Raw genomic sequence first — 24,534 nt, forward strand, 5'->3', positions numbered from 1 at the left:
ACCAGAAACTGTGGGAAAGGAGAACCCTATCTCTGCAGCCCCCTGCATCCCATCACTTTTGCATTTGTTGATTACTTTCCCCCAAAGTGATCAGGCATCTTGCTTGAACAAACACTATAAGCAAAAAGCTTATATCCAGACAAGCAGGCAGGTAGCCTGCTGCCCAGAAGGAGGAGATGAGGGCAGGAGGTCTGGTCTAGAGGGTAGAGCCTCCGTCTGCCTGAAGATAACATCCACAAGGTCGCCAGTTCAAGGCCACCGGCACCGTGCGACCTTGAAGCAGCTGACAAGCTGAAGCCGAGCTATTCCATCTGCTCTGAGCGTGGGAGCATGGAGGCCAGAATGTGAAGCCAGATCGGAATGAAACACCTTGAATGTAGTCGTTCTTGAAAGAAAGAACCTTCTTCCAATTGTAAAAATCCCTATGGGGATTTAAATAAGCCTGCCTATGTAAACCGCCTTGAATAAAGTCTTGAATAAAGACCAAGAAAGGCGGTATATATACACCTGTATTATTATTATTTATTATTATGAAGAGCAAACGTTCACTTCCTGCTTCCTGTTGCTCTTTGTCTCCCTTCTAGTCCCTAAGCTGTTTGCCTGCTCGTCTTGCTATAAGCTTTATGCTTATAGCATTTGTTCAAACAAGTCACAGTATCACTTTGTAATCCACATAAAACAAAGGTAATGTGTGTGAGGGCCACAGGGAACTGCAGATAATCAGATCCACAGACACTGGGGGATGCCTGTATTATGGACATTATTGATGATTCATTATATGACATGCATACTGTATTATGGTGTGTGTGGATGTATGCTTGTATGCAGAGAAATGTCGAGTTGGACCTTGGTGTCCACGGGGCATCCATCCCCAGATGCCCCTTCACAAATGCCGAACCTGCAGTTAATGGAATCTGCGGGTGGGGCCAGCAGAGGACCTCCAGTAGTGCCTAACATTTGCATCAGTTGAGACCCTCCAGTGCGGGTCCAGCACCTGTGCTGAGTGAATTACATGCGTGAGGCCCCACCTGTATGTTCATTCTTGACATCTAGAAATCTTATTCATCCATTCCTCTGAGATTTAACCAGACCACTTTCCCTTACACTGTAAAACCTTTGTCCTTGCAGCCATGAGGACTAGAGGTATACTCACCATATTTAAATGACTAATTGGAGTCTACATTGGAGGTGCAGTGACTTGAGTGGATGAGACACTGGACTGTCAACTGGAAGTTCAGCAGCCCAGGAGTTTGAGACCTGAGTGCTGCGGAAAAGGGCAAGCTCCTGTTACTTGCCTCAGCTCCTGCCAGCCTAGCAGTTCGAGAGCATGTAAATGCAAGTAGATAAATAGGTACCACTTTGGTGGGAAGGTAATAGCGTTCTGTGCACTTAGTCATGCTGGCCACATGACCACATGAAAATGTCTTTAGACAATGCTGGCTCCCTCGGCTTGGAGACGGAGGAGATGAGCACCATCCCCTAGAGTCGAATACGATTGTGCAGGGGGAACCTTTACCGTTTTTGGAGTCTACACTCCATTCCAGATTCTGAGCTTGGCTGGAATAGCAAAATAGACAGCTCCCTCCTAAGTGTTTTCACTGCCAGCAGTGGATTCAAGGATGCAAATGGAACTTCATTGTGTGTGTGGAGGTGGTGCTTAATAATGGAATATACACAAAACACTTTGGAGATGAGAAAATTCTGATTAAAATAGGTCATTATGAAGCACATGCCTTTCCTTTACTAGATGGCTTGGCTTTCTCTCCTGAGCTTAGAAGTCTATTATGAAAGTTGAAAGCTGTAGCTTTGTGTTTCTCCCACTGTTCCCCGTGTGTCTTGTCTGGAAAAATGATTGTCATGTTTTGCATGCATGACATTAATGTTGGATACCGGCGCTCGCAGGCCGAGAGACCCAGTTATGAGAGAAGCCACGTCTGTTGTGACAAGTTCCCCCAGCAGATGAATGGAGAGCCTGCATAATTCATGGCTTCAGCTTGCGATTGTCCACTGTGTACTTCACAGTCACAGCAGGAAAGTTACCTTCCGCAAAGCTGGCGAGACAGTATGGCCAACTCATACTCGCATTGGGGCTTTCTTTTAATGCTGTCTTCATGGCCAGAGAATCATCTCAGTGTGTCCTACAAACAACACCCTGCAAAAGATGCTAAAGGTTAGGGGAGTGGCTGTAGCTCAGGAATGAGAGTATCTGTCCCAGATTCAGTTCCTAGTGTCGCCATTTAGGGACTGGAAAAGACCACAGTGAGGCCCTAGAGAAGTGGTTACCAAACTTACTGGGATCATGGTGCCCTCACAGCCTCTTCTTCCCAGCTCTCCTGCCATCTTGAATCATACAAATTCTTGCACGATCCAAGATGGTACTGCCAAAGTTTTGGAAGATGGCGACCTCTGCAAGAGCTGGTAGGAGGGGCCACCAGGAACATCCCATGGTATCCCTGTGAGTGTGCCCCAGTGCCCCAGGGTGCGGTGATGTACATTTTTTGAAACACTGCTAAGTTCCCAAACCAGTGTAATTAATACTGAGGAAGGTGCATCCATGGAATGAAGCCATAAACAGCAACATCATATGTCCCATGGGTGAAACCCATGACACAGCTCCATTCCACTCCATGGGGATGAGCCTTTCTAGTACAAGAGAGGGAGAATAATTATCTCTATTCCCTTTTTCCATATTTATGCACTTCTATCACATCTCATCCCCACAGTACAGTGGTTTCACTAGGAGGGTGCAGACTGCACCAGGTGACACACTTGGGGGGGAGGGTGATGCCCCTACTGCCCAAAATTGTGAAATCTTGGTATTTTTGAATAGTACCATCATGTTATATAGCATTCGATGTGGAGTTTCATGAAGAATGCAATGAACCGTCTGTATTCTATTGAATGTTATGGCCAAATAACCAGAAAAGGAGAACACAACTGCCTTATGAAACAAAAAGTGGATTTGCATAACTCAAAACGAACCAATTAACCTGATTGTTCTGAGAGCCAATAAGGTGTTTTTATGACACAGCAGGGAAACAATAAAGTGTTAATATGAGTCAGCTCTTATATCCATCCATCGGAACGAATATTAAAACTCTTATTCAGTTGTGTGAGTGCCATCAAGTTGGCCACTAGTTTTTCGTTAGTTCCTGATTTGTTGGGTGACCTATACTAGATAGATAGATAGATAGATAGATAGATAGATAGATAGATAGATAGATAGATAGATAGATAGATAGATAGATCGATCTAATGGGTGTTACACCAACCCTAATGATGCCACAGCATTAAAGTTGTGCATATGATATTATAATTTATTCTGTAGGGCCTGGTACAGGAGGAGGTCCATCATGGGGGTGACTCAATGAGCTCTCACACAGGGTGACGCCAACCCTAGTGACGCCTCTGCCTTCGTCATCTATATTTCAAATGAAAAAAACCCAAATACTTGAACTGAGGCACCTTGAACTGCTAAGACTGGATGCAGCCCCAGACCCTTCCTCTATAGTCCTCCTCCCATTGCAATCTTCCAGGGTCAAATCCTGTCCAACTTTCCAGTGTCATTGCAGCTGCAATAAGGTAATGCAGGGGTTTTCAAACTGGGGCTTTGTGACGCCCCAGCCTGAGGGCCCTGGCCTCTTTCCCCTTAAGGGATGGGGGCTGGGAGGAGGCAGCAGTGTGAACCCCAGGATCACGCTACTCGGGGGTCTGCAGGGGCTTGGCTGTACTTACCAGAGCCTCCTGCAGCCTCCCGGGGGTGTGGGGAGCCCTGCGCGACCTTCTGCAGGCCTCCCCAAAGATTCAAAAGTGAAAGTGGAGCGATCATGCTCCACTTCTGGTTTAGCGGAGGTGGGGTGTGATTGCTCCACTTTCACTTTCAAAACTTTGGGGAGGGCTTCCCGCACCCCTGGGAGACTGCAGGAGGCTCTGTAAGTGCAGCCAAGCCCCTGCAGCCCCCTGAGCGGCATGATCCTGGGGATTGCATCGCTGCCTTCCCCCTGCCCCCACTGCCTCCCCTCTCCTCCGCAAGGACTTAGAGCAGATCAAACTCTCCCAGAGAGTTTGAAAATCGCCGAGGTAAGGGAACAAACTATCACTTATCATGCCCCATTTGCATGGCTGCATCAGTGCCAGAAAGCTGGACAGGATTGGGCCCCCAGTTGCTCTACCAAGCAAAATTAGATTCCTGCTGGAAGGAGAGAGGGATGGGTGAGAGGTCAAAGGATGTACTCCATTTCAGTGCCTCAAAACATTTCAGAATGATGCTGCTTTTCTCCGTGTCAAGACCTGGCAATTTTGATCATTCCTTGCAGGACAGGCTAATCATATTTTATAAGCTTTTTCAATTTTTGGAACGTCTCCTTTCCCCCAGTGCATTCCCTCTTCCTTTCACACTTCCTAGATGGTTGTTTCAATGCTAAAATCTGTGTCAGTTCTGTATGCAACCTCATTTTTACCCTATTTTTGAGACTCTGCCCCTGGGGATCCATTTCTGCTTTCTGAAAAGGTTTCGACTCTGTGTTTTCACTCCATTTGTGGTCTTAGCCTAAGAAGGTCGGGAAGAAAGAAATGGCAAAAGTGTGATGAAATGTCAAATGTTGAAATAAGAACATGGGATGCGGTCTTAAAAAATAATCAAGCAGGAGGCCACATGTATTTTGTGTTTCTGTGAAGGTTCAGAACAAAAACGGGTTGTGATATTAGCCAGAGAATGCAACTTCCCCATTTAAAAAAGTCAGATTTTAAATTAGTTGTTAGAAAAGTGCAAACATGGCATAGATGCATAAAACACAAGTCTTAAGAATAGTCAGAAAAATCGTATACGCAAAACACAAAAAGTCAAACAATACAAGGAAGATATCAATGTCTCATTCAAAGTTTTTAGTCCTTATGGCACTAAAAGAAGCTTGAAAGTGAGGGAGTGAAGTTTGGTGGAAGCTTATGTGCTTGAGGTGTGCAATATGGGCCAATGATAATGGAGTAGTCTCTACAAGGCTGTTGTGTAGATTATTAATTATGCAGGCCCACACACATTTTGCTTCCTTAAATGTTACACCAATACCTGGGTATATTTGGGGTGCCGATTCCAAAAATGGCATCCGTTCTGCCCTATCACGTCTAGTTTTGGAGATACAGCATAGCCTCTTTAGTGAATGGTTCAAGCAGCTTTCTCATGAGGAAGCCTACACCATGGCTTCCTCATGAGGAAGCTGCTTGAACCATTCACTAGAAGCTATACTATATCTCCAAAACTAGACGTGATAGGGCAAAACGGATGCCATTTTTGGAATTGGCACCCCAAATTCATATCAAACCACCATAAAGTTTGGGGAAAAATTTTCTGACCCTCAATTTTGTAGGCCTGTGTTATTATTAGCATTGTACATGGTACATTACAAGAGTGGGAGGATAAACCTGTGCCCTCTAAGGAAAGGGAAATTGAGGCAGGGTTACAGTAGTGCAAAGAGTATACAGGACATTACTTTGGGCCTGATCCTAACCTGTACACTGCCAGTACTCCAGCCCCACTGCTGGAGGTGAGTGTTGTAAAAGTGCCATAAGTGGGACACACCCAGTGCCAGTGGAGAGGCCAGCACCAGTCAGCACTGTGCTGAAAAGATGCGTTGGTAGAGCACTGGGTCATGAGTATCCCTGCTGGGTAGTAGAGAGGTTTGTCAGGGCGGTGGGAGGGAAGAGGGAAGGGAGGGAGGGAGCAGAGTTGGGCAGAGGGAGGATGGGTCCGTGAGCAGATTGGGCCTGGGAGGAGGGAGGGGATGGTAGCAGAGGTTGCCACCAAATCCTTTCCCCTCTCCAGAGCAACAGAGCCGGACACAGGTTTCCTCTGTTCTGTGCCAGCTCAAGGGATGGTGCAGATCCAAGTAGTCCCATCGAGGCCAGCCATGCTCAACATGGGATAAAGGAAACAATGTTCCTTTATCCCAAGAAGATCTCCAGCAGCTTCCCTGGCCCCACAGATTACAGCAGTGGCCATTCTATGCCTCTGTATCGCTGGGCATTGAGGAAGGAAAGGATTGGGCTGTCCAACTCATACATAAGGTGCAGTAGGATATGGGGATTAAGGCACTGTGTGAAAGGCTTCAAAGAAAAGGTGGGTTTGAATGAGGAATGTTAGAAGAACATCTGTAAGGCTTTCAAACAGCTTCCTAGGATTACTTAAATACTTACTCCTGGATAAGTGTGGGTAGGATTGCAGCCTAGGATTGTTAAAAATTTTCCTGCTTGATGACGTCACTTCTGGTCATGACATCATTTCCGGTGGGTCCTGACAGATTCTCATTCTAAAAAGTGGGTCCCGGTGCTAAATGTGCAAGAACCACTGCTCTAGACCAGGGGCATCCAAACTTTTTGGCAGAAGGGCCACATCATCTCTTTGACACTGTGTTGGGGGCTGGGAAAATTTGAATAAATTTACATAAATACATATATTACAGATTGAACTTATATGAATGGTCTTATATGAGTATGCAATGATGGTCTTGCAATAGCTCAAGGCCTATAAAAGGCTTTGCACAAAGCAAGGCCAGCCTTTCCTTTGCCTCCACTGCTGCATCACAGACAAGCAGTGGATGGGGCCCTTGTCCCACAGCTCACGTAGGAGGTTGAACAGTTGTCCCTATGCTGAGAGCAGTTGCGTTGGGCCAGCACAGGCTCCAGCAAGTCTCCAAAGGGCTAGAGGCTCATTGGAGACAGGGGGTCTCCTCACGGACTGGGAGTCCCTGAGGACTGCAAATGGCCCCCGGGCCAGGGTTTGGGCACCCCTGCTCTACATCAAAGATTTCTTAGAAACATCCTGTTAATTTTTTTAATGCAAAAAGTACTTATCTCTCGTTCTGCACTCCTTATTTTTATATCTGTGACTTTTTTTTAGGTTTGCGTGCCTCCTTCAGGGATCTGCAGTAATGCTTCGCTGCTTTTGTGATCACATTTTTTTTTAAATATAGAGTACATTTGCTCTTTAACTGTCCTCTGCTGAAAGAAAGAATTGCTTTTTGGGAAATTGGCAAAATAAAATGTTTGTTCAATGCACTCGGTAAATGCCGAAATGTCAAAAATGTGAATTGATCCAAGGTAGGGAGACCTGCCTTTGGAAATGAAAGTGGCTGGGACATTTGGTGATAACCGTAGCTTCTCTGTTGGATGTGTTCTGTCATTGCAGAGAGCGGACATCGCCGTGGCCCCGCTGACCATCACCTTGGTCCGCGAAGAAGTCATAGACTTTTCCAAGCCCTTCATGAGCCTGGGCATCTCCATCATGATCAAGAAGCCCCAGAAATCCAAGCCAGGCGTCTTCTCCTTCCTAGATCCCCTGGCCTATGAGATTTGGATGTGTATAGTCTTTGCATACATTGGCGTCAGCGTCGTGCTTTTCCTAGTCAGCCGCTTCAGTCCTTACGAGTGGCATTTGGAAGACAACCAGGAGGAGCCCCGAGACCCTCAGAACCCTCCCGACCCTCCAAATGAGTTTGGCATATTTAACAGTCTCTGGTTTTCCCTGGGTGCCTTTATGCAGCAAGGATGCGATATTTCTCCAAGGTTTGTTTTTTCATGTCATGCTCCCATCCACCTTTTTGCATTTTATGGTCATCGGCGAATGCCATGGTGCATATATGTTTTTTTCTCAATCTCTCCCCACTTTTGAGTTCAAATTTTCTTTCTGACATTCCATCTGACGCTGAGCTTCCTCCATCAAGCCGCAGCTGCTTCCCAGCATTCATTTGCCCCCCTCCTCCCACCAAAGAATGTGACCAGCGTTGCTTTTCAACGCCGATTCTTCATGCATTGCTGCCAGAACTTATATACACCATGTTGAGACTGTAAAATGCATTGGGTTTTTACTTCTTTCAGCAATGCTTGGAGGGCTACCGTGTTTTTGCTGCATATCTCATTTTACGGTCATCTGCTTGGTGCATATAATGCGCTTGTGACTGCTTTGCAAAATGAGAGCTGGTTGCTTGCAAAGTCACATTGCAACAGCATTTTTAACCACCTTGCATCTTGCCTTTGTTTTATCTGAACCTTTTACATTTTCCTTTCTCTGTGCTCTTTCTCACCTTGTTTTTTTGCATGGTCCTTCCTTTTCATCCTTCAAATTGGTCATTAACTATCATCATGACCACACTTATTTCTCCATGCCCTCTTAGAATTGTTACATGTTGTACTGTGTGCATGTCAGTCGATGAAATGAACCTACCTACTCAAGTCACCCAGTGGTCTTAATGTAAGTCAGGCTTGAAGCCAGCAATTCTGTGGTGGAAGGGCCTCTGGTGGGAAGACCAGGGTGCACTCCACAAATCAGCGCAGGCTAGCAACAACCAGAGCACAAGTTTTGCACATGATTTAAATTCCTTTATGGTCTAGTTTTAATAAGGCATGGAAGGATGGAAATTCTTAACAGATTGGCAATCCAGCGTCCACAGATCATGCCCTAGTTTTTTTCAGGTGCCAAAATAGGAGATCAGAGAAGGAAAAAGGCCTGGAGAATTTGCACACCATAACTGACTAGTGAGTGGAAGACACTGGGAACCTGAAACTGGAAGGAGGGTTATGTGTGGATATGGGCAATAGTGGTCTCATGGTAAAAGCTTTCACCTCTGATCATTTTGGGAGAAGGCAAAGCAAGTACTGTAATTGAAAATTACAGAACTCTGATCAGAAATGAAATTTGTTTGGAGATACTTGGAATGCTCATTTCAATTAAAATTGTCCATGAGAGATTCTGTTAGCATAGTGTAATTGGTATGCGCTGATTAATTTCAAAAAAAGCAATATGACAGCCTGTATTTGCTAATATTTCGCCTATTACTTTCAAAGCTCAGGCTTTTATCAGTAAGTGTTGTTCACGAGGCTTGTTCGGGATTATTGTACAGATATGGAAATAGAGACAATATATTTTTGTACTTTTCCAATTAAAAACATTTTTGAAAGCTGTAATAAAATAGGCCACAATCCTTCTCTGTGCAGACACAGTGCCTGCATCCAAAGGGATTTCCATAAGGCATAAGAGAGCTGTGTCCCCCTCCCCTAGGTCTAGGGGAGTCTTCTTAGGGTCACTAAAGGAAACCTCCATTTTTGCAGCAAATCTCCTTCTGTCGCTCCAGTCCACTGGTCTCCTGTCCTCCACACTTCCTCTTTTATTCTATCCCCCTTCCTTTTCCAATTCAGGGAACAGGAGAAACAGAAGCTGGAACAGCAACATTGGGGGGGGGCAGCATTTGGCATCCCACTTTGGCTCCAGGAGGTCTTGGGCCCACCATACCACCAAATTATGCCCCTTCCATAACTTTCCCTTATATTGCCGGTCTCTATAACGAAACAGGCTGGAAATTTTTGAAATGAGTGATACAGAGAAGAAACCCTATCCCTTATGGGCCTTCTCCTCATCCTCCATGGCTACGGCCCTGATCCATGCCATCCACACCTTGGATGTTGTCACCACATGTCAGAGTCTTTTTTCTTTCCTTAATTCACAAATATCTGTTTCCATGTAAGCCCTCATTATACTATATCTTAACAAAGCAGCTCCTAGATGCCAGCCCTGTTGAATTATAATGCTTTGTTGTTAATTTTTTTCCCTTCCTGCTTTTAGTCACCATTTTAAGAAACAGAAGCTTTGCCATGTTTGACAGAACTGCACAGAACCAAAAGCCTTTTAACACAAATTGTTCCGATGCATTGATGACGTCTGTCAAAAACAATATATTTACACAGGTTTGCCACTGTGCCTCCAATACAGTGCTGAACACAGCAGAAATTGGGAATGCACCGAACAAACTGTTGGAGGGGAAAATATCAATTTTCAGATCCAAGCAAACATACACAAGTTGCAATTTGAACGTACTCCTGCAGAAAGCACTGGAGTTTCAGACAAATCTATTTGATCTCTACCTTTATTCTGGCAATTGAAAGAGGAAAAGAAGAGCTCCTTTCAGATGTTTGCAGGGGGGCTCAGAATGCACGTGGGGCAGGAAGCAGGAGGCTTCACCCCCACATGTATTCCACCTTATATCTGCAACACAACTACATGTGTACACTTGTGTGCATACGGGCACTCTCCACCAGGACTCCTGCATGTGCAGGCTTCCCAATTGCAAACAGAGTTTTGTACAAGCAACATTGTATAGGAACATTGTAGTCCTGCAATGGGATGCACTTGGGAAAGGCAGAACCTGCCATTGTAGGAGCTCCTCCCTCCCAAGGTGTATTCATTGAATGTACACAGAGCAACTAACAACTGGAGAGGGTTAGCCTTTCAGGCAGTGGTGGACCTGGCCATTGTGGTGCCTGTGGGCATGCTTAGAGGTGCTGCCCCCTTCTGTCCCTGGAGGGTTTTTCAACCAAAAAATGGAAGTGACATTTAAAGAACCTCCAGAGGCCTTAGAAGGCCTAGGGTCACTTGCATCAGTGGACCCCCTCCCTACATACACCACTGCTGTCAGGTATAGAAGTAGTAGAGCTAGGTTAGATGTGACATGGCACCTCCCAAGATCTCCCATTCATGTTTTTTTCTATGCCAGAAAGCATTCTCAGGGCCTACCAAATTGTATCAAGGTCAGAGTGTTCCAGAAAAGAGGGTAATTCTTTCTCCCCTGCCATTTCTCCTAAAGAACATTTCCCTATTCTGCTGTTACCTGTGAGGTAGTGGTTCCCAAACTTTTTCAACTGGCAGCTTCCTTGACCCACTGGACCATTGGCTGCTGCTCCCCCATTAGTGCTACAATTCTATACATTGTATAGGGCGGCAGGTTTTTCGCAAGGATTCTGCAGCCCCATTGGCTGGTTTCCATGGCTCCTCAGGAAGCCATGGCTCACAGTTTGGAACCACTGCTGTAAGGGGTAGGTGAAGATGGGTTCAGTGCCCCTCGCACCAGCACTGTGTCCTAATCACATTTTCCCCCTTCCCCACCATAGTTCTTTTGAGTCTACCTTAGAAGACTGACAGCCCAATCCTATCTACACTTTCCTAGGAGTAAGCCTCATTGACTACAATGGGATTCACTTCTGAGTAGACATGGATAGGATTGGGCTCTAGGGCAGAATAATCTATGGAGATTTATTATTTTGCTAATTATTGCATATTTATCCTATCCTTCACCCAAAGAAATCAGAATGGGCGTGTCTGGTCCTCTCATTTACTCAGTGCTAGTTCCAGATTATGAGAGGCCCTGGACAGGATGTCATCCATAGGCTTCTTCACCCTGTGGCTGTCTGCCCCATTGGTGCTGACCCCTGCTTGTTCACCACTGTTGGTTGAGTTCCTCCCAGGGGAGTCTGAGGTCACAGGAACTGTCCAAGGAGGCTGAACTTTGATTTTACTCTCACAACTGTCTTTAGACAGGTTGCCCAGTGAGTTTTATACCTGGTCAGGGATTTGAGCCCATCTCCCATGTCCAACATGATCTCCTGTGCCATCAATGGCATTTTCCTGCATTGCTGCCTACACCTCTTAGCAAAGAGTTGTTAAATGGGTAGCAGAGTCTTTTGAGATACCCTCCTGTATATCCCTAGCTTTTAGCTTCTCTCTTGTGTCTGTCCTTTTAGAGCTGAATCCTTGCTATTAAGCTGATGTGTCATGATATTTTTATTGCTGTTGACCACATGCACCCATTGAAGGACCGGGAAAATAAGCATGGGGCATCACATGGAAAGCTGCAGGCTTCCGGGGGTTCTGCCAGCCTTGTTTTTCAGCTCTCTCTATAGACTCTCATTGGGTTTCCACTCTTGTAATGACTCTTCATATGTTTGGCAATCTCTGCATAATGGATTGGGACATTTTCTCTTCTTGTCGGTATCCCCATTTTGGATGCTTCTGGAATGCCAATGAGAGATCTGACTCAGTAGATGCATCACTTTCATTCATAGCTGATCTTGTTCATGTTGTCAGCCAAACCTGAGTTCATCCTCATAGCTGGAGACTTTTAGCGCTCTCTCTCTCTCTCTCTCTCCCCCCCCCCACTCTGAAATTCCTAAAGCTCTGAAATTCCTTTTGTATTTAGTGCATAAATGAAACCATCAGAAGATGTCCCTTAAAAACAACACAATAAATGATCATCCATGTATACGCCTGTATCTGAAAGTAGAAGGTAGTTTAATTAAGGCAGATTAAAATGACACCACAACTTGAGTGTGGTGAATTCCTATGGAATATTTCTCTTGAACTGAAAGCTCACAGTGTTGTTGGACAGATATTGACATGCATTCCAGAAGTGACTTCAGACCGACCATCCTCGTGAAGGCCCTTTAAGCTACCTTTGCCTGAAATATTCCACAGCTTGTTAGATTTATAATAGGTGAGTATTTGGCATGCAGAAAAGCTAAGGGGTACATTCATGCCAGATGATGTGTTGTTCTAACAAATAACACTTGGTTCCTGTGAGCCACATTGCATATTGGGATTTTTAAGTGAACACCTAGGAGATTTTAACCAGATGCCTAAAAATCATGTGAATGCAATCAACGTATACAGCATGCAGGTACGCTTGTCAGGGAGCCGTGGTTGGTGGTAACTTCTTGTTGAGTTGGGTTTTGATCTCTTCCCTGGCAACACCAGAGCAGTGCAGAGGGTGCAGCGCGCATCGGGTGATGCGTATGGTGGGGGTGACACCACTACTGGCCAAAATTTTTAAGCTCTTGGTATTTGCAAATAATACTATCATGTGATAGATCATAATTTCATGCAGAATGCAGCGAAATAAATCACGTTAAGATATCTCTATACTATCAAAAGCTATAGCAACAAAAAAAGTGGGGTGGGGCAATGGTGCATCACTGTCCATGGCACTGCCCCACCCACTGCACAGGAGGAGGTCCATCATGGGGGTGACGTGCTGGCCTCCTGTACTAGTTGACACAGACCCTAGTGATGCCACTGTCTCTTCTGCCAAGGCATGATCAGTGATCTCATCCTGGTGTGGCGCTTGCTGTACCTGTGCAATAATTGTCCATGAAAGCATACATCCTATTTGTTTTCTGAGGTGAGAAGTTTTTTTAGGGAGTTTCTGGCCATGTGTTTCCATCCCTTAGATGAGGTTCCATCCATGTGGGTAGGCAGGTTTAAGGGAGAACTGCACATTCATTACCTTTACCACTACCATTTGGTTTGCATTCCAACACCGATGCAAAATGTTCAAGGTGAGATTCAGAAAATGTGGACCTGGTGTGACCGGTTGTTGTGAAGCTGTGTTAGTGAAACTGAGGTCAAGGCGAGAGCCACAGGTGCTACCTTGTGTGTCTCCTGGAGACTAGCCATTAATGATTCCATTTTACTGAAAGCAACAAGCACTGTTAAGGAGTTTAAGCAGAAAAACACACCTCCTTGAGTATGATATGTTGAGTATGATATGCAGTTGGATGTGATGTGGAAAGTTTGTGATTGGACTGGCACCACTGAAGATATGAATTGCTGGTAGTAGTTTCTCTGCAGGGAATTGTACAATGAAGGACCAAATAGGTTGGCTTGCCTTTGGAAATGTATGGATCCAGTTGGTTTTCAATATTTTATCTTTTGTTGTAAATGTACCTCTTCAGGGGATAGTCTGGCGGCCACCTGTATAGTTGATATAGGAAGCTGCCTTATACTGTGTCCAAAATTGGGACATCTCTCACAATTGACTGCCTATGTTGACTGGGATAGCTCTTCGGGATTTCAGACAGGGGTCCCTCCCAACCCTAACTGGTGATGCCAGGGCCTGAACAAGAAGCAGATGTTCTGCCTTGATGGAATGGGCCTCTCCACTGGAATGGGATGTTGTCTCAGACCATCAGTTGAGGTGCTCCTAGGTGCCTGTTTTTCATGTGCTTCATCAGCAAGCATCTCCCTGGCTTCTGGAGGTGAAAAAAATGGTTGGCAACCTTCAGTCTCGAAAGACTATAGCACCCGGTATTCCCAGGCGGTCTCCCATCCAAGTACTAACCAGGCCTGACCCTGCTTAGCTTTCAAGATCAGACAAGATCAGGCATGTGCAGGGTACAGTCGGGAGGTGAAGGGTCACAGTCAAGAGATAAACACAGGTAGATGAGAACTTGAACATGACTAGGGTAACAGTTTGGAGGTGAAGGGTCACAGTCAAGCGATAAACACAGGTAGATGAGAACTTGAACATGACTAAGGGCACAATCCTAACCAACTTTCCAGCATCAAGATAAGGGCAATGCAACTCCGAGGTAAGGGAACGAACATTGCCTTACCTTGAGGAGAACTCTGTGACTATCCCCAACTGCAGGATGCAACATGTGCCCCACTGACACAGCTATGCCAGTGCTGGAAAGTTGGTTAGGATTGCACCCTAAGTGAAACATGGTTCAGCTTAGGGGTGCAGTAGCTATTTTGAATGGAGGAAGGTGCCAGAGTATCTCCAGGAAGGGCTGGGAAAAGACCCTTGACTGAAACCATAAAGTCTGTCTACTAGTTCTCTCAGTGGGTCATAAGAAGTAAATTGGTGGAGTTCTGATGATGAAAAAGTCATCTTCCTTTTTTTTCTTTTCTTTTCTTTCTTGTCTTTTTTTTTTTTTTTTTTTTTTTTTTGCATTTTTATGAACTTAACTGGAAACGAGAGATGAATAAATATTTGCAGTTCCCTTCTGTGACAATGCTGGGCGGAATGAAATTGTGTGAGAGGCAAGATTGCAAAATAGAAATATGCAGGCTTTGGAAGAGTGGGTTTTAGACATGCAAATTCTAATTAGTATAAAATACGCCTGAATGTCTACTGGTTGTTGCCTCCCTCAGACTTCGACTCTCAAATTCCCAGTGGGGTCAGAGAAGAAAAACTTGCTGATGGTTATTTAAAAAAAAAAAAAAAAAAAAGGCACGCTCCTCGTCAATGAATATGCTACATTCTTACTTACAGGCCCGGAAGACATACATTTTATTTCTTTGCTGAGGTCATGCAGGTGGAGTCCATGTGAAGTGGAGTAACCTATCCTAAGGAAAGAGGATAGGATTACCATTCTTTCTTCTTCTTTTTTTAACTGCCTTGCTCCTTGGCTCAAAATAGACACAAGATGAATGGTTGAGGACCCACAATGGTTGAAGGTATTTTATCCACCTCCAAAGCACGGAGACAGAGCCATCAGGGATGGGAACAGGGCTGGCCCATCCATGAGGAGAACTGAAGCAGTGCCTCAGGCAGCAGAGGCATCTCTATCTGCCCCCTTGCCTCCACTATTCCCCTTCCACTCCCCGGACTGGAAAAAGAAGAGGGAGACAGAGTGGAAAAGGAAATGTGGGAGGGAGGGAGGAGAGTTTTGAGCTAGAACTTTGGATGGAACTACCCCTGCTAACTGGTTAAGAGGCACTTTTTCAAGTGGGTGCTCCTCTTTTATTTAGCAGGGGGAGAGCAACTGGCCCACCTCACCGCAGCAGTGTCTTTTCTAGTGGCTGCCTGCTGGTGCTGCATCTTTTTAGATTGTGAGCCCTTTTGGGACAGGGAGCCATTAGTTATTTGATTTTTTTTCTGTAAACTTTGTGAACTTTTTGTTGAAAAGCAGTATATAAATACTGTTAATGATGATGATGATGATGATGATGATGATGATGATGATGATGATGATGATGATGATAGGAGAAGCAGAAACTGGTATATCATCAGGTAAGGGCAGCATTTGCTATGCTACCTCCCTTACCATTGGGATTGAGAGGGTTTGGGCCTTGGGAGGGCTTGAATCATTCTTGGGCCACCCTTGAGAGGGCTTGGGCATTGGGAAGGCTTGGGCCAACCTTGGATGGGAGCCTGACTTGCTTGTCAGAGGCAAGATTAAAACCAGGGAAGTCCTGATTCATAGCTCAGGGACTAGCTACATATGAAACTAAATTGGCCCCTGTATAGTTACAGACTTAAGTTTACCATAGTGTAACAGCTAGGATTGGGACCACAGCATGGATGAAGTTGTTCCTTAGCTCTCACATCGCACTGTTTTCTTGTTGAAGTTTAAGTCTACAAGTTTATAAGCAGAATACACTGCTGCATTTTGCATCTCTTGGTGTTTGAACCTTGGCCTCCTAACCTGCTAAGAAACCAGCCCCTGGTAAAGTATCTATGTTAACATGCTCAAAGGAGAATTTAGGGGAGCAGATGCATTTTAGCACTAGTGTTGCATAAATGTGATTTGAAAGGGGCATGATGTGCACTCGTCATGTGCACATGCGCCCAAGTGGGACTCAAGAGAAGGCACTGCAAGCACAAACGAAACATAATTGTAGATCAGCTCAAAGGATCTCTGCACACTATCCAATCATGCACCTTCCATAGATATGATGGTTGGAAACATGGAAACAGGATTCCAACCTTTTCTCCAAGGAAATGGAATGCGAACTTTGAATGATATAACCGCCTCTCCTCTTTCCTAGATCTCTCTCAGGGCGCATTGTTGGAGGTGTCTGGTGGTTCTTCACCCTCATCATTATCTCTTCCTATACTGCCAATCTCGCTGCCTTCCTCACGGTGGAAAGGATGGTTTCTCCCATAGAAAGTGCGGAAGACTTGGCTAAGCAGACTGAAATAGCCTATGGGACCTTGGATTCAGGCTCAACCAAAGAATTTTTTAGAGTAAGTGTCCAAGTTTGAAGTCTTTTCTAAAAGCAAAAAAGTCATGTGATCTATTTTGTGTATGTCAGGCACATGGAGGGGATGAGGCCCACTGACCCCGGCTTGGCCCTCCGTCTGATCAAGCCGAACTTGTTCAAGGTCTGTTCAACTTGTGGGGCACAACTGGGAATCCTGCAAGACAAGGATTCCTGCAGGGGCAACCAAAGTTCCTAACTGAGGTAGTTGCTTCAGAGAGCAGATGGGTGGCAGGGCACCCACAAGGCGTCACTGCTCCTCTTCTTTTTCCACTCTAGAAAGTTGAAGGAGTAGCAATTAATACATGACCAGGTAAGGGAGGGCAATATTTGACATGCCACCTTGAGCACCAGTAGGTCTTGGGTTGGCCCTGTCTCAGTGGTAGAATATATTATTTCCATGCAGATGCTGGCAGAGAAGAAACCTGGGACTCTTTCCAGGAAGAGCTAGAAAGTTTCCCACCCTTGAGAATGTCTATCCAGTCCGTGTAGACATTACTAAACTAGATGTCTGCCTTGGCAGAAGGCTGCTTCTTCTGTTCCTATATGTGGTAGGTTGTTCAGGGCTCTCAGCCTGCCCTCCCCATCCATCTGACATGAAGGAACATCCTTTTCCACACCTTAAACATACGAGTCGGGTAGAATCTGCTCAGCCAAACCACACATGAAGGCAATGGCTTATCACCAGAACAACTTCATCTACTAGCTTATCTCCAAAGAGTTGGATTGTGTGGTCTTTCAATCATTTTCCAGCACTATGATTTAAAGCAGGGCTTCTCAAACTAGAGCATCACGACACCCCAGCCTCAGGGGTGCCCCCTTGTGGAGGATGCAGGGAGGAATGCAGGGACTGGCATGCACTTAGCAGTCCCTGCTGCAGTCTCCTGGGGTTGCAGGGAGCCCTGCACAACCCTCCTCAGGGCTCCCCAGCGTTCAAAAAGTGTAGGCAGAACGATTGCACTCCACTTCCGGTTTTTCTGAGATGGAGCGTGATCGCTCCGCTTTCACTTTCTGGAGCTGGGGAGTCCTGCAGATGGTCGCGCAGGGCTCCCTGCACCTCCGGGAGGCTGCAGCAGGGACTGGTAAGTGCACTCTTAGCTGCCTCCCCCCCTACCCCCACAAAGACTTGTTGCGGTTCAAACTCTCCCAGAGAGTTTTGAGAACCGCTGATTTAAAGGGGGGGGGAAGATCAGTCGCTGGCAGAGAATAAGTGAGGATGTATTCTAGGGTTCTCTTCCCCTGCCCCCTCCCCCATTATCTAAAAAGATATCCCTTTTTGAGAAAAGATTAAAAGAGAGATTTGGAAGGAGGAATGTCGCCAAATTAAGAGAGGAAGTCATTGGGAGAGATGAGGCCAACTGAATATGGCAGCAACTTGGAACTCCACTGTTTTACAGCTAAAATAAATATTCTGCACCCAAGAGATCATCTTCAGATCCTGAAGGTGGTTGTACTCTAATTCAGCTCCGGAGGATGTGTTTTCCAGTCAAATGAATGATTTCATTTGATTCCTAAACAAACAGAGTTCCTAATAGTTTCCAGGCTATGCTCCAGCAGTAGGCTACAAGGTTCTTATCTCACACCTGGCATCCCTTGCCCTGAGCTGTCTCCAGGTGAGAGGTGTCCAGGTTGATCCATTCTCTGACTCAATGAGCAAAAGCACCCACATGTTCATCACCGCGTATCACAAACAGCATTTTGGGAACCGGGAGGAGAGATGCATTAGAAATTGGAACCTTCCCAGCAATTCATTTGGTACAAACAGATGGTAATGAATTTCATCCACTTCAGGGTTGGGCCGGATCCAGCCGACAACCTATTTTATAGCACTGGCTCATTCCCTTGCCATCGTGACAGACGGCATTCAAACTTTGTAGGTCAAACGCTCTCCTACTGGAGAAGTGTCCCCTAAATTTGAGTGATCTGATATTCAATTTTACGCCTATTGCACGTGTTTGCAGGAGGCCAGAGTTCGAAATAATGCCGATTTCCAGCTGCAAATTATCTAGTGTCGAAAGGATTCTGTTTCATTCAGTGTTTCGATAACAGTTCCTTATTTCTGGGTAGCCCCATTACTCTTTGCAACATTGCTGTGCTTATGAAGGTGACGTGATAAATGGCAATCGATAGAATGTGTCAATTTTCATCCCAATTTTGGAGAGCTTCTATCCCAGTGGGATGGGAATTGAAATGAACAACCAATCTCTGCCACTGTGGGAGCATCGGAGCTCATGTGAAAAAATCCTAAAATCTTTCTCTCCCTTTCTGTCAAAGAGCCAGACATGACAGAAAGCAATTACTCCACTTTGAATGCGCCACTTTCTGGGTTAGAAGAACGAACATCTTCTCGTGTATTCAATTAAAGTTTCAAACAAGTCTAACCGATAGATCGAAACCAGCAAGGGGCAATTTAATCCACGATACCCAAAGATGCTTAATGTTGCACACTAATTGGTTTTTTAGAATTCTGGTAGACCAAAGAAGGCTTTTGCGACTGGTATAAACTGGGGCGCCAGAAAGCCAAAGTGTGCACCCAACCATTTGCAAGTGGAAATTGCAACCTGCTTCTGAGGGCTTCCTTTAATTACAGTCTCAGCCTCAGAGTGCAAAACATTTCTTTGTCTTTCCTTCAGAAGCTAAGAGCAGAGTATACAGGGCATTTCAAGAAAATGTATGCACACTTTATAGCATCAACTTTATTGTGCTATAATTCACACACATACTGCATATGATGTGCATGGAAGCGGTTGCTTGGCCCAGGTAATTAATTAGTTAATGAATTCTATCCAAGTGCTCAAAATGGCTGCTGGCATCTATACACTGCTGCCATTTGACTAAGGGATCTGCAGGCATCCACCAACATGTGTGCCAGGATGGTTTTGCACATGTTGTGGGTTTTCTACTATGAACACTGAATGAATTGGAGCCCATTAAAATGTGTGTGCATTTTTTGAGACACCCTGTGTGCTTTTCGGCCCCCATTTAATCCTCACAACAGCCCTGTGAGGTAGGATAGGCTGAGAGAGAGAGGGAGAGAGCATACTGGCCCAGTGGTTCATAGTTGTAGCAGGGCTTTGAATGTGGGTTTCCTTGGTCCAGGTCCAAGGTTCTAACCACTACACCATGCTGTTGTCATTACATCTGCCAGTATAGGAAGCTGATTGTTTAAGCAGCTTGGCTTTCACTCTCCTTGCCCTTGCAGTTGTCAAGGGCAGGCTAAAGAGGTTTGGACAAAAAGTCACAGATTTGCAAACAAGCTGGAGGACCTATTCATAAGGGAAGACGTGGGGTCCTGTTCAATCGCGTGTGTACATTGGTCTTCCTATATAACTAAGAAGAACAATCTGGGCTTTATTTGTATGTGAACATCAGCAGATTTAGTTGGCTAACCAATTAAAGCTCACCCCATTAATCAACTTGGATTTCTTTGAAACTGCTGGGCAGCCCTGCTGCCAAAGAATTGTCCACAATGCTTTTCCTTTTCCACATTGGCCCGACTAGAATAGCATGCATTTCAGACATCCTCTTTTGAGTCTCCGCTGGGACTTGATCACTCCCTGTATTGTCTTGTTCTGACTGCAGGGCAGAAATCGTTAGGCCCCGAGAGCATTAAAAGCCTACGCCGGAAACCTCGCACTGTGAAAATCACAAAGTGCTCAGAGCTCAGAGGCTACATGCGATGCCCAGAGGACCAAACAGAAAGATTCCTTCCTCTTAAGAAGCCCTCAGCCCCACGCTGGTGCAGCCGTTAAATCAGTAACATTATGAATGTCATCTCTCCATGAAATTGCTAGCATAGAAATGAACAGTTTGGTCAGAACTTGAAACTCTGGGGAGTGGTCTTCCCAGTGATGTGCAGTATTGAAACAGGCAGGTGTAGGTCACTCTGAATTTTCACCAAAAGCAGCCATGGGGTTGCGTTGGGGTCACAGTGCTGGAGGAAGGGGGATTTGCCCTTCCAGTGACCACGCAGTGGTGGTTTTAAGGAACACTTGTATGGACACAGGAAAACAGCACAGAGAAAGGGTTCAAACTCCCTTCCCCAAAACTATAGTCTCAATCTATGGCAGGGCTTTTCAAACTGGGGTGTCACTACACCCCAGCCTGTGGGCCCTGGTCTCTGCCCCCTTAAGGGGAGGGGGCAGCCTGGAGACAGGGAGGAGGCAGCAGCGCGATCCCGCCACTCAGGGGGCTGCAGGGGCTTGGGTGCACTTACCCAAGCCTCCTGCAGCCTCCTGGGGGTGCGGGGAGCCCGGTGCAATCTTCAGCAGGGCTCCCCACAGCAGTGAAAGTAAAAGCGGAGCGATTGCGCCCCATCTCCGCTAAAGCTCTGCTTTCACTTTCACTGCTGCAGGGAGCCCTGCTGAAGACCACACTGGGCTCCCCACACCCCCAGGAGGCTGCAGGAGGCTTGGGTAAGTGCACCCAATCCTGAGGATCACGCTGCTGCCTTCCACCAATCCCCAATGCCTCCCCCCACCTCCGCAAGCACTTACAGTGGCTCAAACTCTCCATGAGAGTTTGAAAACCACTGATCTATGGTATTGAGACTATGGTCTCAGGTTGGAAGAGAGAAAGAAGATCTGGTCAAAGCTGTCTGACACTGAATTTAGTTGACCCTTAGCACATTAGTTGACCCATTTCCTAAGCACATTCACTCATAAACAATTGCCCATATCTTCAGATATGGAACCATCCACATTCAGGTGGATGATTAGTGAGTGAAGGAGCTACATGCCCAACCAGGGATGGTTTCAAAGACCAGGAGAAGCCCAGTGAAGAGGGTCACCCCAGAGCTCTTGAAGAGCACTGGCTCTTTGGCTGGCAGTGCAATTTGCAGATTACAGTCATTTCTTCTTAGCAGTTCAGGGCATGGTCTCTGTTGCTTGTGGTCTTCATAGTTATGGTCAGTTCTCGCTATTTGCGCACTCCGTGCCCATGGATTTGCTTATCCATGGGAACAAGATGTCATGCCATCTACTGCCTGTTCTTGGCTATCTGCAGCAGCCATTCTGAAGATATTCGCCACAGCCATTCTGAAGTGGTAGCTCTATGGTAGCTCTGTGGTATAACTTCATGATACCCACAGCCATTCTGAAGCTATCCACTGCTGGCATTCCTGACCAGGTTAGCTAGACCTTCCCTAACCCCATTGATTCCGTAGGATCAATTATTTGGTATCCACTGATTTTCCAGGAACCTAACCCCAGTGGAAAATGACTGTATTTCCACATAAGTATTTCTGAAGGAAGAAGAAAAGGCTGAGTTTTTAATGGTGCCTAGTTATAAACGAGGGTAAGCTTGTGGCCCTGGAAGGAAGGTTTAGCATCTCTCAAGCCCTACATGAGAAACAGGCAAAAATCTCTGCATTGAAAAATTGCCTTTTCGTTTTGGGTGGGTTTTTTATTTTTATTTAAAAAAAAAAAAAAGCTCTGATCATCTTTGCTTGAAGTTGTAAGAAACGCATGCTTCTGGACTTCTAAAGTGCAGCATCAAGGACACAGAAAAGGATTTATAGATCATAGAAGAGAAACCTCTTCTGTTTATGAGCTTCTAAGCTTGACTCTGCTGGGTTTTCTCCCCCTCCCTCCCCCACACACATGGTGGCAAAACGAGCACATGTTTTAATTGGAGAGAAGCATTTTGTGAATCAAAATGCAGCTAGACCAAAATGTGGGCTATAGTTGCTGCAGTGGAAACCACCTAGCTGGAGCTCTATTATATGCACAGTCTCTTTGTATCCATTAAAGTTCTACAAGTCCTTAGATCAGGATACCTTAAGATCTGCCTCACCCCTTAGAACTTGCCTGAATGCTAAGATTGCCATTGATAACCTCACTCTATGCCTCTCCAAGGTAGGCCTTTTTCTACTGCAGCACCACAGTTTCAGAATGTCCTCCTTGACTCCATCTCCACTCACGTTTTAGCAAGCAGTTAAAAAGACATGTTCCCAGGGCCAACCTACTGATGAGGAAGGGTGAATCAGCCACATCAGGTTACAGATTGGAGAGAGGCAGCAGTCACCGCATGCCTTCACACTGCCTGGCACTTGTTCCCACCCCAGCCACCAGTGCTCCTCCTTCTCTTCCTGCTTCCTACTAAAGAGTAGTACTTAAGTACTAAAGAGTAGTACTTAAAGAAGAGTTCCTACTTCCTACTACAGAGGTAGAACCTGGAGAGGGGGGACGTGATTGAGATATAAAATTTTGCAGGGAATGGATAAAGTGGATGGGGAGGGGTTCTTTTCACTCTCACAGAACACCAGAACCAGGGAACATCCACTAAAATTGAGTGTTGGGAGACTTAGGACAGGCGAAAGAAAGTATCTCTTTACCTAGTGTGTAATTAGCCTGTAGAACTTCTTGCCACAGGATATAGTGATGGCATCTGGCTGGCCTGGATGCCTTTGAAAGGGGATTGGACAAATTTCTGGAGGAAAAGTCCATCACAGGTTACAAGCCATGATGGGCTTGTGCAACCTCCTGATTTTAGGAGGAAGCTACCTCAGAATGCCAGATTCAAGGGAGGGCACTAGGATGCAGGTCTCTTATTGTCTTGTGTGCTCCTGGACAGGGCCCAGGAGAGGGGGGTAAAGGGGGTAATTTGTACCTGGGCCCAGGGTCAGAAAGGGGGCCCAGGAGTGAAAGGAAGGGCCCCAGAAAGTTCCTGGGATCTTTTCCTATCTCACCTGAATTTGTGAGCTATTCCCCCTTCCCAAATTTCCCCCTTTGTACCCCCTGATAAAATTCCTCTCAGAGGCCCTGCTCCTAGAGGCATGTGGTGGGCCACTGTGAGATACAGGAAGCTAGACTAGATGGGCCCCTAGCCTGATCCTGCAGGGCTGTTCTGATGAGTGGAAGACAGTGGAGAAGAGTGTTTGACAGTATCCAGATCAGTGATTTTCAACATTTTTCTCCTCATAGAATTCTGTGGTCTTCACCTTGTGTGATGTCTCTGCCAGGTTCTGTGGCTCACTTTCTAGGACTTTCCTGCATACTAATGAATTGTTTCTTACAGCCAGCAGGAGGAAGAAGGACAAACAATGTGTTACTACAGACAGTTGCTCTAGACATTTTTTCAGCTGTTTTCAACTATTGCGCTCCAAGCTCCTGTGGTGTACCTGCAGACCTTTTGTGGTACACCAATGTGCCATGGCACACTGGTTGAAAATCACTGATCTAGACATCCTAGACCAGGGGTGCTCACACTTTTTTGGCTCGAGAGCTACTTTGAAACCCAGCAAGGCCCAGAGATCTACCAGGGGGGAAGGAAGCATCTGACAGTCACCCCCTTTAATGTATGGAGCCCCTGCTGGAGTCTAGTCAGTTTCGTCAGTTTTGTTGCTGCATGCCTTGAAGAGTTGCTGCATAGTTTTGAAGAGCAGCTAAAGTGTCAGTTTTAGTGTCAGTTTAGTGTCAGCTAAATATGTCAGCTTTGTCTAGTTACTAGACGAAACTGACATTAACAGTTTGGAGAGACAGGGCTCTGCGATCTACTCATTTTGCCTCGCGATCTACCGGTAGATCGCGATCCACCTATTGAGCACCCCTGTCCTAGACCACTCCTCCACACAATTTCTCTTCCTCTGTCAAGGCTCTGCCTTTTCCGAATAGAGACAGGAGAAAAGACAGAGAGAGACCAGACCGGGAAGGAATCCAACTGGAAAGAGGAGTTCTATGTGAAAGACTAGAACTATTCAATTGTAAAAATCCCTACTGGGGTTTAGAACAGCCTGCCTATGTAAACCGCCTTGGATTAAAGTCCGAGGAGAAATCTGACAACCAGAGAAAGGCGGTATATAAATACCTGTATAAATAAATAAAAAGGGGAGCCGCAGCAAGTGTCATAAGAAGTGAGGAAAGGGTTGAGTTGGGCTGGGGGCTGGTTTCATGTACCTCAGCTCCTGGTGGGCTTGGTCTGGGCTGACCTTTAAGATATTTTCAATTACAAGA

General features: G+C 45.8%; 1 protein-coding gene across 2 annotated transcripts in view; it reads left to right on the plus strand.

The window, feature by feature from the left end:
* The window catches only part of GRIA3 (glutamate ionotropic receptor AMPA type subunit 3), a 189,087-nt gene that overhangs the window by 130,979 nt on the left and 33,574 nt on the right, over positions 1 to 24,534 (plus strand). For both annotated transcript variants that reach the window (XM_066640006.1, XM_066640005.1), the window contains exons 11-12: positions 7,181 to 7,557; positions 16,370 to 16,568. In XM_066640006.1, the coding sequence (XP_066496103.1) occupies positions 7,181 to 7,557; positions 16,370 to 16,568 (576 nt within the window). The remainder of the gene's footprint in view (positions 1 to 7,180; positions 7,558 to 16,369; positions 16,569 to 24,534) is intronic.

This window comes from Tiliqua scincoides, chromosome 12 (assembly GCF_035046505.1).
Source record: "Tiliqua scincoides isolate rTilSci1 chromosome 12, rTilSci1.hap2, whole genome shotgun sequence".
In the NCBI taxonomy this organism is placed as follows: domain Eukaryota; kingdom Metazoa; phylum Chordata; class Lepidosauria; order Squamata; family Scincidae; genus Tiliqua; species Tiliqua scincoides.